A 13,617-nucleotide genomic window follows, 5' to 3' on the forward strand; every position below is an offset into this window, starting at 1 on the left:
TTCGTAGGTGCAAGTGACCCCCAAGTGACCCCTCAAGGGCTAATCATCTGGGGTTGGATGTAATGTTTGGCTTAGGGATATTTTTGTATTTATTAATATTTAATGGGTTAAGATTGACTTTGACCTTGACTTTGACAAGAAATATAACATTATTTAAAACAATAACATACACAAGAGTAGATTGAACTTTATGGAACTGAGTATAAATAACAATTTTGTTTTTTCATGAGTTAAATAATGAAGATGCACAAACAATATGGATCTTTTACTATTGTATGCAAGGTTTGTGCAATAATTTGCTCTGATGATATTAAGACATTTATTTTTAACATAAATGTAAACAGCAATGATATTTTGTAACTCAGACACCAAGTTAATTCTACCCCTAATGTTACCTTGGTGCTACACTGGCTTAAGGTATTACCAGCTGTGGCCTAAGTCTGATCTAAACGCTGATAGGCAACACAAAGGGATTCAGTACAAAACAACACCAGTGGTTTCATGTTGAGTTGCTGACAATCAACTAATCAGAATTATCTCTCAAAAGTGGCGAAGATTAAATCATATTTATCAAAAAATTGCAAATCAAAACAAATTAACCTTTAAACAACCTTTCTGAGAATAAATTCAAATTAAAAATAACAGAAAAATATTGTCATCTAAATAGAACAGAAAATACTGTCTGACAGTCTTTGTAATGTAATGGTCCAGGCTTAAAAATTATACACATAACAGTGGACACACCCACAACTAGCTCCCAGTAAAGGTCTGTTAAAAGTGTTCCAGATAATATATATTGTGGTGTGCATTGTATGTCCGTCAACAACACCCATAATACCGGAAATAAGTAGAGGAATGTACAAGTTTGTGATTGAATCTTTTCACTGTAATAATGTGTGAACGTGTTAAATCAGTTAAAATGATGTAAACATTAGCCACTGGCTAAATACAGACAAACAGACACCTAGCAAAGGTCTTGAGAATGTTCACGTAAATAAAAGGCATTGAAAGATTACAATTAATCATTAATTGATACTGATTGATTGATTTATTGATATACGGATTGATATGCTTATTGATTAAATGATGATGATTGATTGATATACAGTCAACTCTCCCAATACCGGACACTTTTGGGCTGGCCTGATACTTCTGGTTTTCTGGAAAGTCTGGTATTCTGAATGTGTAAAAATGAATTTGGACACTTTTGGGCTTTGAGAAAAGTCTGGTTTTAAGAGAGTTCCGGTTTTCAAAGAGTCAGGTATTGGGAGAATTCACTGTATTAAATGATTGATTTATTGATTGATTAATTGATTGATTACTTACCTGCATGACTTGTTTGGTATCCTGTCAAACGTGATACATCTTGTTTTGCAATCCTTACAAGTAAAAAATCGCTGTTTTCCCTCGTGCCATTTTAGTTGATGGTTCTCCTTTTTGCACAGATCAGACGCCTTAAACCATGTGTATTTACACTAACAAGATATAAACAAGTATAATTTAAAATGTATTTAGTACTGTACTTCTTTCCCATCGGTTGGGAGATTCTGAACAAGGAACTTCTGGGTGGTGAATATCATTTTGGAATGGTTTTGTACCATGGTTTTGTAAGTACAATAATTATATGTTTAAGTACATCTTTTCTTCCTGTTGGGAGAGAGGGGGTTCATTCTGAACAAAGAACTTCTGTGTGTCTTTTTGGAATGGTTCTGTACCATGGTTTTTTAAATATAAGAATATATGTTTAAGTACTTGTTTCCACTTGTTGAGGTGGTAGGAGGTATCAAACTGAATAAGACACTGGTGAATATCTTGTTGGAATGGTTTTGTGGCATGGTTTTTAAAATTGCTTATTATTCCAAAGTTCTTATGTTCAAATCTCTATCTCTCTTAATTTTTTCTTGCCCGCTACTAATACTCGTAACGAGACATTAGATAAAAAAATATGGCTACAGTTCACATCGTTTAATTGGTGCTTTTAACATCCAGTCGGATATGTGTCAATATTTGTTTGATAGGAAAACTAAAACATCTTCCCAGGGTTCGTGAATTTATTAGATAAATTCAATTAGATTGTAGATTTGACATTAATCCGCAGTCACCGACTAAGTAGGCTAAATGCCTATAACGGGACAACAGGATTTTTCTTGGTGGTGATAAAATTAGCTAAGGGGATTAAAGTAGCAACAAGTAAGCCAGTGGATGGATGAACATTGCAACAGTACAGGGTAATTACTGTAAGACACATAGCAACCTATACGGCTGTTGCATTCAGTTTTAAACATTTCAACAAGTTATTTATTTGTATCATTCATTTATATATCATATATATCAGTTATGATCAGTGGCTGTGATTTACTAGTACACCGGGGTAACCCCTACTCGTCTCGAAAGATGTACTAGGTTCTTTAAAGTGCACATGAGCTAGATGTGTATACTGGACCTACGGTTTATACTCCTTATCCGAGAAGACTCATTCTACCACCAGAACCATGGAGCCAGTGAGCCTCGAACTCTTGCCGATGTTATGGCTATGTAATTACGGTTCCACTATCCTAACTGCTTGGCCAATAACTCACTCTATATAGTGAAGTATCCCATACTGTACACATCGGTTACAATCAATTAATAATAATAATCAACTCTTTAATATTCAATTTGCTATATTTCTAAAAATCAGATTTCCTCTTCTTTTCACATTTAGTTACTTTACCTTGACATTTAGGAAAAACATGTTTTATTGTAAAATCTATGACCCACTTTTTGAATTTTGAACAAAATAAATCAAACAAAACAGAAATTAGGCCAAATAAATGAAATTGACAGTGTTTAAACAATAAGAAACATCTTTCGGAAATGTCAAACCTATATTAATGTTCAGTATGGCATTTGGTTTAATCAGCGCACCCAGATACAAAGTAATTCATTTGTCACCAGTATATTACCAACTTAATGTATTTGTTTTCTGGGTAATAATACTAACACAGTTTATTTTGAAAGTCAATTAGCAAATACAATCTGATGTAGTTATTTTCAAAACAGACAATTACAATTCTATCCAATTTCAGATGGAAGCTTAAGTAATTCTTTCTTAATATGATGTATTGGTTGAGAGAAACTGGGTACTAGGTCAAACCAAGATGTCTTGTAAATCATCATTATCAATAAAAATTAATGTTTAATGTATTATTAAATATCACTAATAATTTAGATTAAAATATTCTTTATTAGTAAATACAAACATTTCTAAATTTGAATATCACAAACTGCGATTGATCAGGTCATTATCATAAGACGAACTAGTATTTATGTCATTCGCAATAGTAATGAAAAAAAAATATAAGAGCTTTTACTTATTTTTGTATTTTGTGCTGGAGGTATCAGTGGGCGTTACTGGATCCAAACTAAGAGGCTTAAAGCAATTGACATTCTAACTCAAAATCTGATATTAAATAACTGATTTCACATCAAAGACGCGAAGAAAAATTATCTCCACATCAGAATGCATACTTTAACAATTACGTCACCAGAAACATTAAAAATATGATATTAATGAACCGATTCCACTTCAAGATGCGAAAAAAATATATCTCCACATCAGAAGAGCACTTTCTGAATTACGTCACAGGAAAAATAACATGTAATATACACCTGAATTAATTACATACAAAATTGTATGTAATTTCATTAAGTAGATGTTTGTGTCTTTGAATTATTACAAAAATCAAACATCTAGTAATAAATGCGACCAGTTCTTTTTTTCTAGTTCCACAAATTGACAGTATATCATAAATTTATTATCACCTTTTAATTTTAATCATTACTATTAATTTGGTAATTTAGATTTTTTTCTTAATGCACATTTGTAATTTATATGGGCTGCCTCTCACAACCTTCGTTTCTGTTTTAATTTTGGCCCTCTTAGTTTAATAAAAATATTGTAATTTATTATTATGAAATTAAAGAGAAATAAATGTTATTTTTGACTTGATATGTTGAAATTATATTGGTTTGAAAGCTAATAATTTTTTTGTTGTATTCCATAATTATTACAAATAAAAACCACACAATGGAAGAAAATTGGTGAGGAGGATAAGGGTAATAGATTGTAAAAAAATAATTAATGCAAATACCTGTTTACATGACACAATGTTCACTTCTTTTTCTTTCACAGAGTCCATCATTTTTTCCATTCCTTCTTTCACTTCCATCTTCTTGAAATATTCTTCCTGCATTTCTAGTTCAAACTGTAACAAATGAATAATAAAATTCATTATTCAATTCAATTCATTCCGGATTTTACATAACACACATGCTAGACCCGGGCGACTCCAACAGCCAACTTACAGTATTCACTTTTGATGGGACGTTGCAGCCTGCAGTGACACACATTTACATCATTTTAAATAAGTATTGGTGAAAACAATAAATTACTTCAGTTCACATTATATTTTATTAGTGATATTAAATTTGAAAATTAAATAGATTTAACTTTCTCAAAACATGATAACAAATTTAGAATGTTCAATACAGTTTTCAGAATTAAAATGTGGGAGTTTGATGAAAAATTTTAAAAATGTCACTTTATTTAGGCAACAAAAGAATTTTGTTATAGCATTCGACTATTATCAAATACAGTTTTTCAGACGATAGAAATTAAACTTTATTTATTACAAAGATGAAATACAAAAAATCATTTGAAGATTAACTCTCCCAATACCGGACACCTTTGGGCTGACCAAATATGTCTGGTTTTCAGAATGTGTTGCTAATGTTAAAAAAAATTCTTTGGACCACAAGAAAAGTCTGGATTTGGTAGAGTTTTCAGTTTTCAAAGAGCTCGTTATTGGGAGAGTCGACATTTAAAACAGGATAGAGGGCAGCAGATAGAAAAAATGTAAGATCATATGTTAACAGATATTTGCCAGCTACTGTGTTAATTGACATGTAAATACAGCTTTTGACTCAACATAGTTGGTATGCATTACAACCAATGCATTGCAAAGCATTTTGTGATTCATCAATTACGTCAAAATAAGAACGTATTCACAATTATTAATTCTATTTCAAGTAACCTTGCTCCGTTTCTTGCTATGTAAGTTTTAAGTATCTGTTTGCAATATAATGAATGAACTTGCCTGAGATAGAAGAGAAGCATTAAGTGACTTAGTTTTTGCTATTTTCTCGATATCTTCTTTAGTGAATTCAACTTCTTGTCCTAAAATTATTCGTTTCTTGGGTTTAGATGATCCAGGACTTTCATCTAAAATTAAAGAGATACTAGATTAAGAAAACGCCTACAAATATTTAAACCAAACCTGCTTTCTCAAAAGAAAAAAAGTTATGAAAAAGGACTAAAAATATAGAGAAAGAAAAGAAAGTAAAACCAACCATTTTCTTTATCTTGAATAGATTGTGTGTCCTCGGCCACTTTGTTCATAATATCTTTTTTCGCTTTCTCAGACGTTGGTCCTTTGTACAACTTATTAGGGTTAGTTTTTGATAGTTCACCCTTAGCACGAATTACTGCCACAGCTTGCCGCTAAAAACACAAACAAAACTTAAGTTTATTGAAGATTTAACCAAAATAATTATTCTCTCAAAATATGTTTTTTAAATTTATAACTTTACCTTAGCTTCCTCTAAGCTGAAAGGAGTCTTGACCTTTCCAGGGGTCGCGCCAGATTTGAATCCTCTGCCGAGTTGAGGAGTATTTTGTTCCGGGTTTTCTTTCGGTTTTTTGTAGAATTGTATAGGTGAGCCAAGATCAATAACATTATCACTTATTCCACGGTTACTATGAGTATTTTGAATCTTTCTGTCTGCAATTTTCTTCTTCATATCCATCTTATGTTGTTTCAAAAGGTCCTTCGCTGACACCGATATCAACGGATCTTTATCTGGAAATGTTCAATAAAGAGTTTATACCAATAAAGAATTCTAGATTCCAAGGGTAAAAATTACACAAAATAAGAATTTTTTGTTCGTTTATTTGTCTCTTACCTGCAAAAATGACTTAACTTAACAATAACAACGATTTAAAAAAACAACAGTAGCACGCGACCAAAACCATAACAGCGGCAGAAATAATAGGAATAAAGAAAGATAAACAATGCTGTATCATTAGGCTCATTATGAGTATTTTCTTTAGCATTATTATTATTAAATTGAATGTTTTCATGTGCTATTAGTCTAAATAAGCTAATAACTCAATCCTATTCATTGGCTGCCAAACAAGATCAACGTCTCCAATGAAAATGATATCATTTCGTACATTTCTTAACTATTTTCCAGCGAATCTTTACGAATGATGATTCTATATCGCTGAGTTCGTTTACTTTTGTGTGGGCTAAAAATTGAGAAAGTTAATACATTCTATACACAACTCAGTAGGTATTTGCATTCATCATTACCTGCATTATAAAATAATATTACTAACACAAATAATTTTGTATCTATTTATCTCTGTTATGTATGAAATATGATAAATGTCATACTGTGACATTTTGAAGACATCTGATAGAATGTGTGGGTGCAGAAATATGTATCTTGTGTTGAAATATATCTTGCAATGCAATGAATCAAACGCATATTATACACATGAAGAGAATAAACTAATAAGTATCATTACCTAGGTACTGAAGTATTCAAAGCATATGTTATACAAATACTTTGTAACTTATTTATTTTAACTACTTTTATTCATTCAAGTTAAATAAAAGCTATACACAAACAACTATGTCACGAGGAACAAATAAAATCATAATATAAAATGTCAAAAAATGATCTTCAGGCACATGTTTACCGTAAGCAAGAACCATCCAATCTTAAGGAGCATGGTAAGGATCAGAAAAATAAAAAAATAATTTATAAATAACTTACCCTTTTCAGCTTTCACCAAATGTCTAAGAACATTCTGAGCCCCAGGAGTAGGTGCGTTTAATAGACCCTTACTGAAAATGAAAAAACACAAGATCATAGTTATTATTCTTTATTCACCACCAATGGCAAATTGGAGCAAACAAAAATAGCTTTCGCTAATCAAGGGTTTGTCCCATACATACAAATACATTGTATACAGTATGAACAATAGCAATGAAATAGCAATACATAGCAATGAAATTAACATAATAAAGGACATTTAATAAGAAACAATAAACCATAAGAGGTGGGCCACCATAAAGGGTTAAAGGGTTTTTAACAAAATTATTTTTAGATTTAATATTCTTTATATCTAAAGGCAAGTTGGTAGGTTGCTAACAAACACAAGACTACAGCAAATAAACAAACGTACAATTCTGAGGAGACTCCACCAACTTGTACCAAGGTGTCCTTCTCATCTGTTGCCTTTGAGTGCATCACCAGCACGTTCTTCCTTGATTCCTCTTTGTATTTCTCTGCTTCTTTTGCTCCAAGACTTGTCAAGGTCAACTTGCTTTGAGAGCTCTTTTTCACAAATTTTCCCCTAAAAATAAAAAAATCATATTTAGAGAGTGATACGGTGTAATGGTATGGTATGTAGGATTAGCATTTGAGAGAAATGGGTTTAGCATTTGTCTGTGTCATATTGTTGCATTCTTTGGCAAAATACTCATTGCCTCGTCCTTCGGATTGGAGGTAAAGCTGGTGATCCAGTGAACATGTATTGCACATTGCACAATAAAGAACTTTGTACTGTATATTAAAAATTAATGGGCAAACAGTTTTGTATAAAGAAAAGATATCAAAATATTCATCCAACACAAATACCAAGTTAGTAATGTTCGTTTTAAAAAACACCATTATTAGAAAAATGACAGACCTGGAACTTAAGTTGAAAGATTTGCCACCATACATGAATTGGTCTTTATTCAAACCCTTCCAATTGGCTTTTGGTTGTACACCAGCATACCTACACACAAAAAGATAAAATGAATATGCACATTAATCTAAAGCCCTGTCTACACTATCAAACTAGTTGTGTGATGTACCCAAATATGGTAGTGATATGCCCAAATATGGTAGTGATATGACAACATCATGTTTATATATGGGCACATCACATTTTTTTGTCACATAAAGTTTGATAGTGTAGCCAAGGCTTAAGTTTCTCTCAAATAGTACTAATTGTCAAAATACAGTAAAATAATGAAATGTATTGTTTAGACTTTTTTTTATTTCATGTGTAAATTACATTCGTTAAAATCGATTGCAAACAATTACAATCTGAATTAAAGGTCAAAGTTAAACATTAAACTGCTGTGAATGACGTAAATGTATAATTATTTTTCTTTTTATTACTTTTCTACAAGAACTCAAAGTATGCCATATATGGTAAATAATGTTATGGTTTTACTTGCATTACTTCATTATTGCTTTTCTTTGAACAAATCGTATTCTTCTTTGATTAGAAGAATTTAGTTTAGTGAGTTTTTTACAGTTTACTTAAAAACATGATTTAGATTAGAGAAAAATGACCAATTGGATTCAATAATTAATCTCCCATTAATGTCCGAGATTTGAACAGTTTGATTCCAAGTAATGGAACATCTTTCAGCCTGGACACAAAGCTAAAGGTTACTATGACTAAATGTCTCATACATCATAAATTTGAAGAAAAACAAAATTGATTTTTAAATTCTTCAATATAAACACAGAAAGGTATCATCAATGTAACATTTAATTTTCCAAGTCATAAACTAAATCTTATAAGATGGTTTTCATAAATCAAATCCTTTAAAGATTTCATAGGATTACAAGGAATTAGGAGATACTAAATGGGATTAACAGATCCTATGCTAATATCTTTCTTTTCTCTCACTAAAAAGCTTGAATAGTTTAGAATTTTAAAATACGCAATCTTAACAAAATGTTACCCTGTAAATTATAGAACGTTTTCCTTAAGTTTTTTGTTTGTAAATTGCATGGTAAAAATAATAAATTGCCTGAACAAAAATATTAAATTTTTATAATTTCATCTAATTTTTGCTCGTACATTGTACAGTAACGTAAAAGAATGTTGCACAAGTCACTTCCGTGGATCTCATAAAATAAAACTAAAAATAATAACTCAGGAAATGGTTGCTTCAACAAGAACTAAGTCAATTCTAAGAAACGGCATTAAATAAACCGCTTAGTGGGCTGTAAATTACAAATAACATCGCAACCTTTTTAACATACCTAAATTGATGTCAAATTTAAATTGATGTCAAATTTATTAAATTTTTCCCGTTTTTCAATTTAATTATAAGTTATATTGAAAATATTTAAACAAATAAACATGTATACGTTTTCAGTTTTCAAACCACCAAATATAGTTACCATTATGATAAAGATTTTAGTAAAATAACATTACCTGAACTAGTTACAAAAAATAATCTTTTTAAAACTACAGAATTTAAACAAATAGCATTACAAAGTACAAGTTTGTGTGGGTGTTGGCTTGCAGAGTATTTAAAATAAATAGTCCTGCTAAAAAGTACAGAGTTGCGTGAGCGTATCAATCTTAAAACAGTTAATTATTCGCACTAAATAACGATAATTTGATCATATTAATTCCTTTTAGACATTTTGATAACTTTAACTAACTAATCACAAGATATTTTTAGATGCACCTTTTGGGTTTTCAATAAGAAATTCATTAACAGGTCTCCGACAGCAATACATTATATAACCCTTAAGGATATATTATACTGTACTTTTTGTATTTAATAATCAATATGTATTCTTAAAATAAAATAAATGAGGCTAAAAAGAACTGTCTGATTTGGCATTATTGGAATTACAGAGCTAAAAATAGTAAAACAAATTATAGTGACATAAATTGTTAATTGGTTGAAAAGAAAAGTAGTTTTGAAAAAAAAAAACTTCTTTTTCTTTAATCTATTTTATCTTCACTTCTAAAACTTCAGCTGCCTCTCTGGAAAATCAAATAATTATGGAATGTATCTAGAACACTACAGGTAGAAAGCCTATTTCAACCAAGAACCCTGGGATTGGTAAGTAAGCAGACGACGGTAAGCAGACAACGGTAAGCACCAATGTACAGCTTTACTCAAATTTCCTGAATCAATTTTGAGAAAAATAAATTGGCTTTGCCTTGAAAGCTATTGTCACGTCCACACACAATTGTCCTAAAATCTCATTTATATTTGTGTTCCATGAATTTAGTAATAACTTTAATTATTGAGCTTATTTAGTCACCCAGGTTATAGTTGAGTCAATGTTTTAAAGTTGATAAAACAGTTTATACAAAATATATTAGTAATGCTTGTGATATAATTGAAAAGGGACATGAACCACTCACTCTAAAAGGTATTAAAAACCAGTCACTATAAATACAGTAGGTACAACAACCAGCCGGTATGTACAAAATAAATGGCCAAACATATGCTGTTTATGTTTGTTTTCTAATTATTGTTAATAATTTCTAATAATTTGTGATTTTGTTAATGTTTTGTTTATCATGTTAATTACAGTATGTGGAGTGTGGTACCACGTTAAACAGGGTCAGTTTGAAATTAGTGAGTGACTGCCTTCGCTACATCGGTGATTTAAATTTTAAGCTAATAGGCAACTTTAGTGGACCATGGCAATCTCCTTGACTGGCCTGTTGCTATGCCGACTACAAGACATGCCGGCAACCATACAAACAGTTAAATGTTATTTTATTTTCGTCAATCAAACTTAATTAGGATTTCTTTGAAACGGAGAATCATTAATTCAACTTTATTTGTCTGGCTGAACTTAATATCACAATACTCGCCATAAACTAAGCAAATTTGTTTGTGTAAAATTGTCTCAAATTGCAAGCTCCTTAATACGACTACTTACGAAGATTGCAACTCGGCCCGTTTGGACGTCATCTTTTGGTACTCCTTCTGAACGTGAAATTTGCAGTACTCACAACTATGTCTGAAATTATAAGTTTTTAAATTAAGATATATAATTGAAAGTCGTGAATACATTTACAAGTTCCCTTTACATTGCGTTAAGCTCTGTCTACACTATCAAAGTAGTTTGACAAAAAAAAGTGTGATGTGCCCAAATAAGGTAGTGATATACCCAAATATGGTAGTGATATGACATCATCATGTCCATATATGGACACATTACATTTTTTGTCACATAAAGTTTGATAGTTACAGTACTTGTAATCGATGTTAAATTCTCAGTTAATTTAAGAAACCTTTTGACCAGAATCACAACCAATTAAATAACATCAGCTTGAAATTGCTAAGTGCTATCAACATCTACTTATCCACCCACACCCTATCAAACGCCAAATGTTGTAAACAGAAATCATTTCTCATACTGTATTTTAATTTAGAAATGGATGTATAAAAAGTATAAAACTGTGGAAACATGAACAAAATCTAACCTGGAAAATTAATAAAATGAGTATTTTTTAACGGTGTACTTGTAAAGTTTAAGAAGTCTACTACCCACGTATAACATATAATGACGCAACATTTCGGTGCGATGTTTTGGACCTACGCACGTCAATTACTATCCTCATTAACCATTTTAATGGCTATTAATCTTAGAATTGAATTCTTGAAAGATTGCAATTGTTGAACAATTCAAAAACATTTTAATTCAAATGGTTCATTAATGTGAAAGTGCTGACAAAATGACCAATTTATGGACAAATGAAAGCCCACACAACAAAATTAACCTCTAACATAACTCATTTTATGTTGTCAGAAAAGGTCAAAACATGTGATCCATCAATCTCTGACAGAACTACAATGACAACTGCTTGCAAGATGCTGTCTCTAATGTTGCACCTCACATGAAGATTACTGGGGGAACGCTTCTAACATACGGTGGGCTTATATTCAAGGATCACTCTTAAGATCTGTCTACACTATCAAACTAGTTTGAAAATAAAAGTGTGATGTGTTTAAATATGGTAGTGATATGCTTAAATATGGTAGTGATATGACATCATCATGTCCATATATGGGCACATCATACCAACTGATACAGACGATGCTTTATCAAACTTCTAAGTATATATCTAAGCAAATATCTGCTTAGAAAAAAACTATAACAAAATAAAGGTATCTAAATTAATTTTCTTTTCATTGTCATTTTTAAATTTTGAATAGCTTTCAGGTTAATATTGCCTGAATGTTTTCGTTTGGATATATTAAATAAATATCCCAGGCACCCATTTCAACCTTTTCGTTCTCTCTTAACACAATTTATGTATACACAAAGATTCCGCCGGAACAGGTCCTAATTCATAAAGGTTCTTCAAAAATGATAAATTGAAATAATCTGGTATAAAGTTTACAAATGTCTACGACGCTAATCCAAAATGGTAATAATACAAAACCATAGCAAGCTTTATTGGTCCAGTAATGAGGTCAACCTTTATTTAAATGAGGTCAACCTCAATATCACTATAATTAAGATTCCCAACGACTCTGTTAATATGCAGGACATTCCTTTCAATGGCCGGTGAAATAAGAAATAAAACGTCCATCAAACTGCTTACACCGACAATTAAGATGTGTGCGACCACACAAAGTACTCGTTTTTGGAGCGTCGTGGGAAAGGTAACTTTCCATAGTACAACTGAGTAGATATGCTTAAGCTCTGTCTACACTATCAAACTAGTTTGACAAAAAAGGTTTTATATGCCCAAATATGGTAGTGATATGCTTAAATATGGTAGTGATATTACATTATCATGTCCATATATGGGTAAAGTGCACATTTAAAAGTTTCATTTTGGGGCCTATTGTAATCTTCATTTAAATTATTAATTAATATGTATATAATAATTAATTAAATATTAAACAAATTAAGGGTTTAGAAGGTGAAAGATTTGGAAAAAAACAGACAGAAAATAGACTCTCATTAAGAAATAAAAAATTGATCACTATTCGATCACCCACAAATGAGTTTCTTTCTTCGGGCATTTATATTGATTTTTTTTAACAAATTGTGTTAATTAATCATCTTCAACTGCATTCAAATAATTTGTCAAGCCATTTAAATGGTAAAAAAATGAAGTCTTCTAAAACAGGTCACAAGTACAAGAAAGCGATTTAAGAGTTACAGTATTCAATAGAATACAGGTCCACTCACAAATGGCTAACAAAACCTCTCAATAATTCACCCACTCTTGACCAGTCAATTTCTTTTTAAAATAGAATTCAGTATATTGGCTCAATGGGGCAGTCAAACATTATGAAAAATTACACATGCTTAAGTACAAACCAAAACAGAACTTTTATAGTAAAAGAATTTTACAGGCAAATTTTAGAGATAAATAAACAACTTTCCCATCATACTTATTTATAGTAAATCATTTCTGTTCATAATTCAAGGTGAGGAGAACTAGTTAGTATCAAGATGGTACTTGACGCTACACGATCGACAACTATATAATATAGAGGGCTCACTTGTAAAATTATACTATAGAGAAATAAACATCATTGTACACTTGGCAATTTCTAATCTTCTTGAAAAATTACTAGCAAAACTTCAAAGTTTACACAACAAGTGTTGACACCCTGATGTGTGTTAAACTCTGGAGTTTGCATGTGAAAGGGCTACATGACAATCTAATTTTGTGTTTCATTTATACCGTTATATATTAGTCAGGATTAGGAAAAAAAAGAC

General features: G+C 31.0%; 1 protein-coding gene across 2 annotated transcripts in view; it reads right to left on the bottom strand.

Moving 5' to 3' along the window:
- LOC144855531 (protein MCM10 homolog) overlaps window positions 1-13,617 on the bottom strand; it is a 43,132-nt gene that overhangs the window by 24,883 nt on the left and 4,632 nt on the right. For both annotated transcript variants that reach the window (XM_078713425.1, XM_078713426.1), the window contains exons 9-17: window positions 10,813-10,893; window positions 7,802-7,891; window positions 7,295-7,465; window positions 6,883-6,953; window positions 5,632-5,900; window positions 5,392-5,542; window positions 5,139-5,263; window positions 4,134-4,247; window positions 1,327-1,475 (exon numbers count right to left, since the gene is read on the bottom strand). In XM_078713425.1, the coding sequence (XP_078569551.1) occupies window positions 1,327-1,475; window positions 4,134-4,247; window positions 5,139-5,263; window positions 5,392-5,542; window positions 5,632-5,900; window positions 6,883-6,953; window positions 7,295-7,465; window positions 7,802-7,891; window positions 10,813-10,893 (1,221 nt within the window). The remainder of the gene's footprint in view (window positions 1-1,326; window positions 1,476-4,133; window positions 4,248-5,138; window positions 5,264-5,391; window positions 5,543-5,631; window positions 5,901-6,882; window positions 6,954-7,294; window positions 7,466-7,801; window positions 7,892-10,812; window positions 10,894-13,617) is intronic.

This window comes from Antedon bifida, chromosome 11 (genome assembly GCF_963402885.1).
Source record: "Antedon bifida chromosome 11, ecAntBifi1.1, whole genome shotgun sequence".
NCBI classification, from domain to species: domain Eukaryota; kingdom Metazoa; phylum Echinodermata; class Crinoidea; order Comatulida; family Antedonidae; genus Antedon; species Antedon bifida.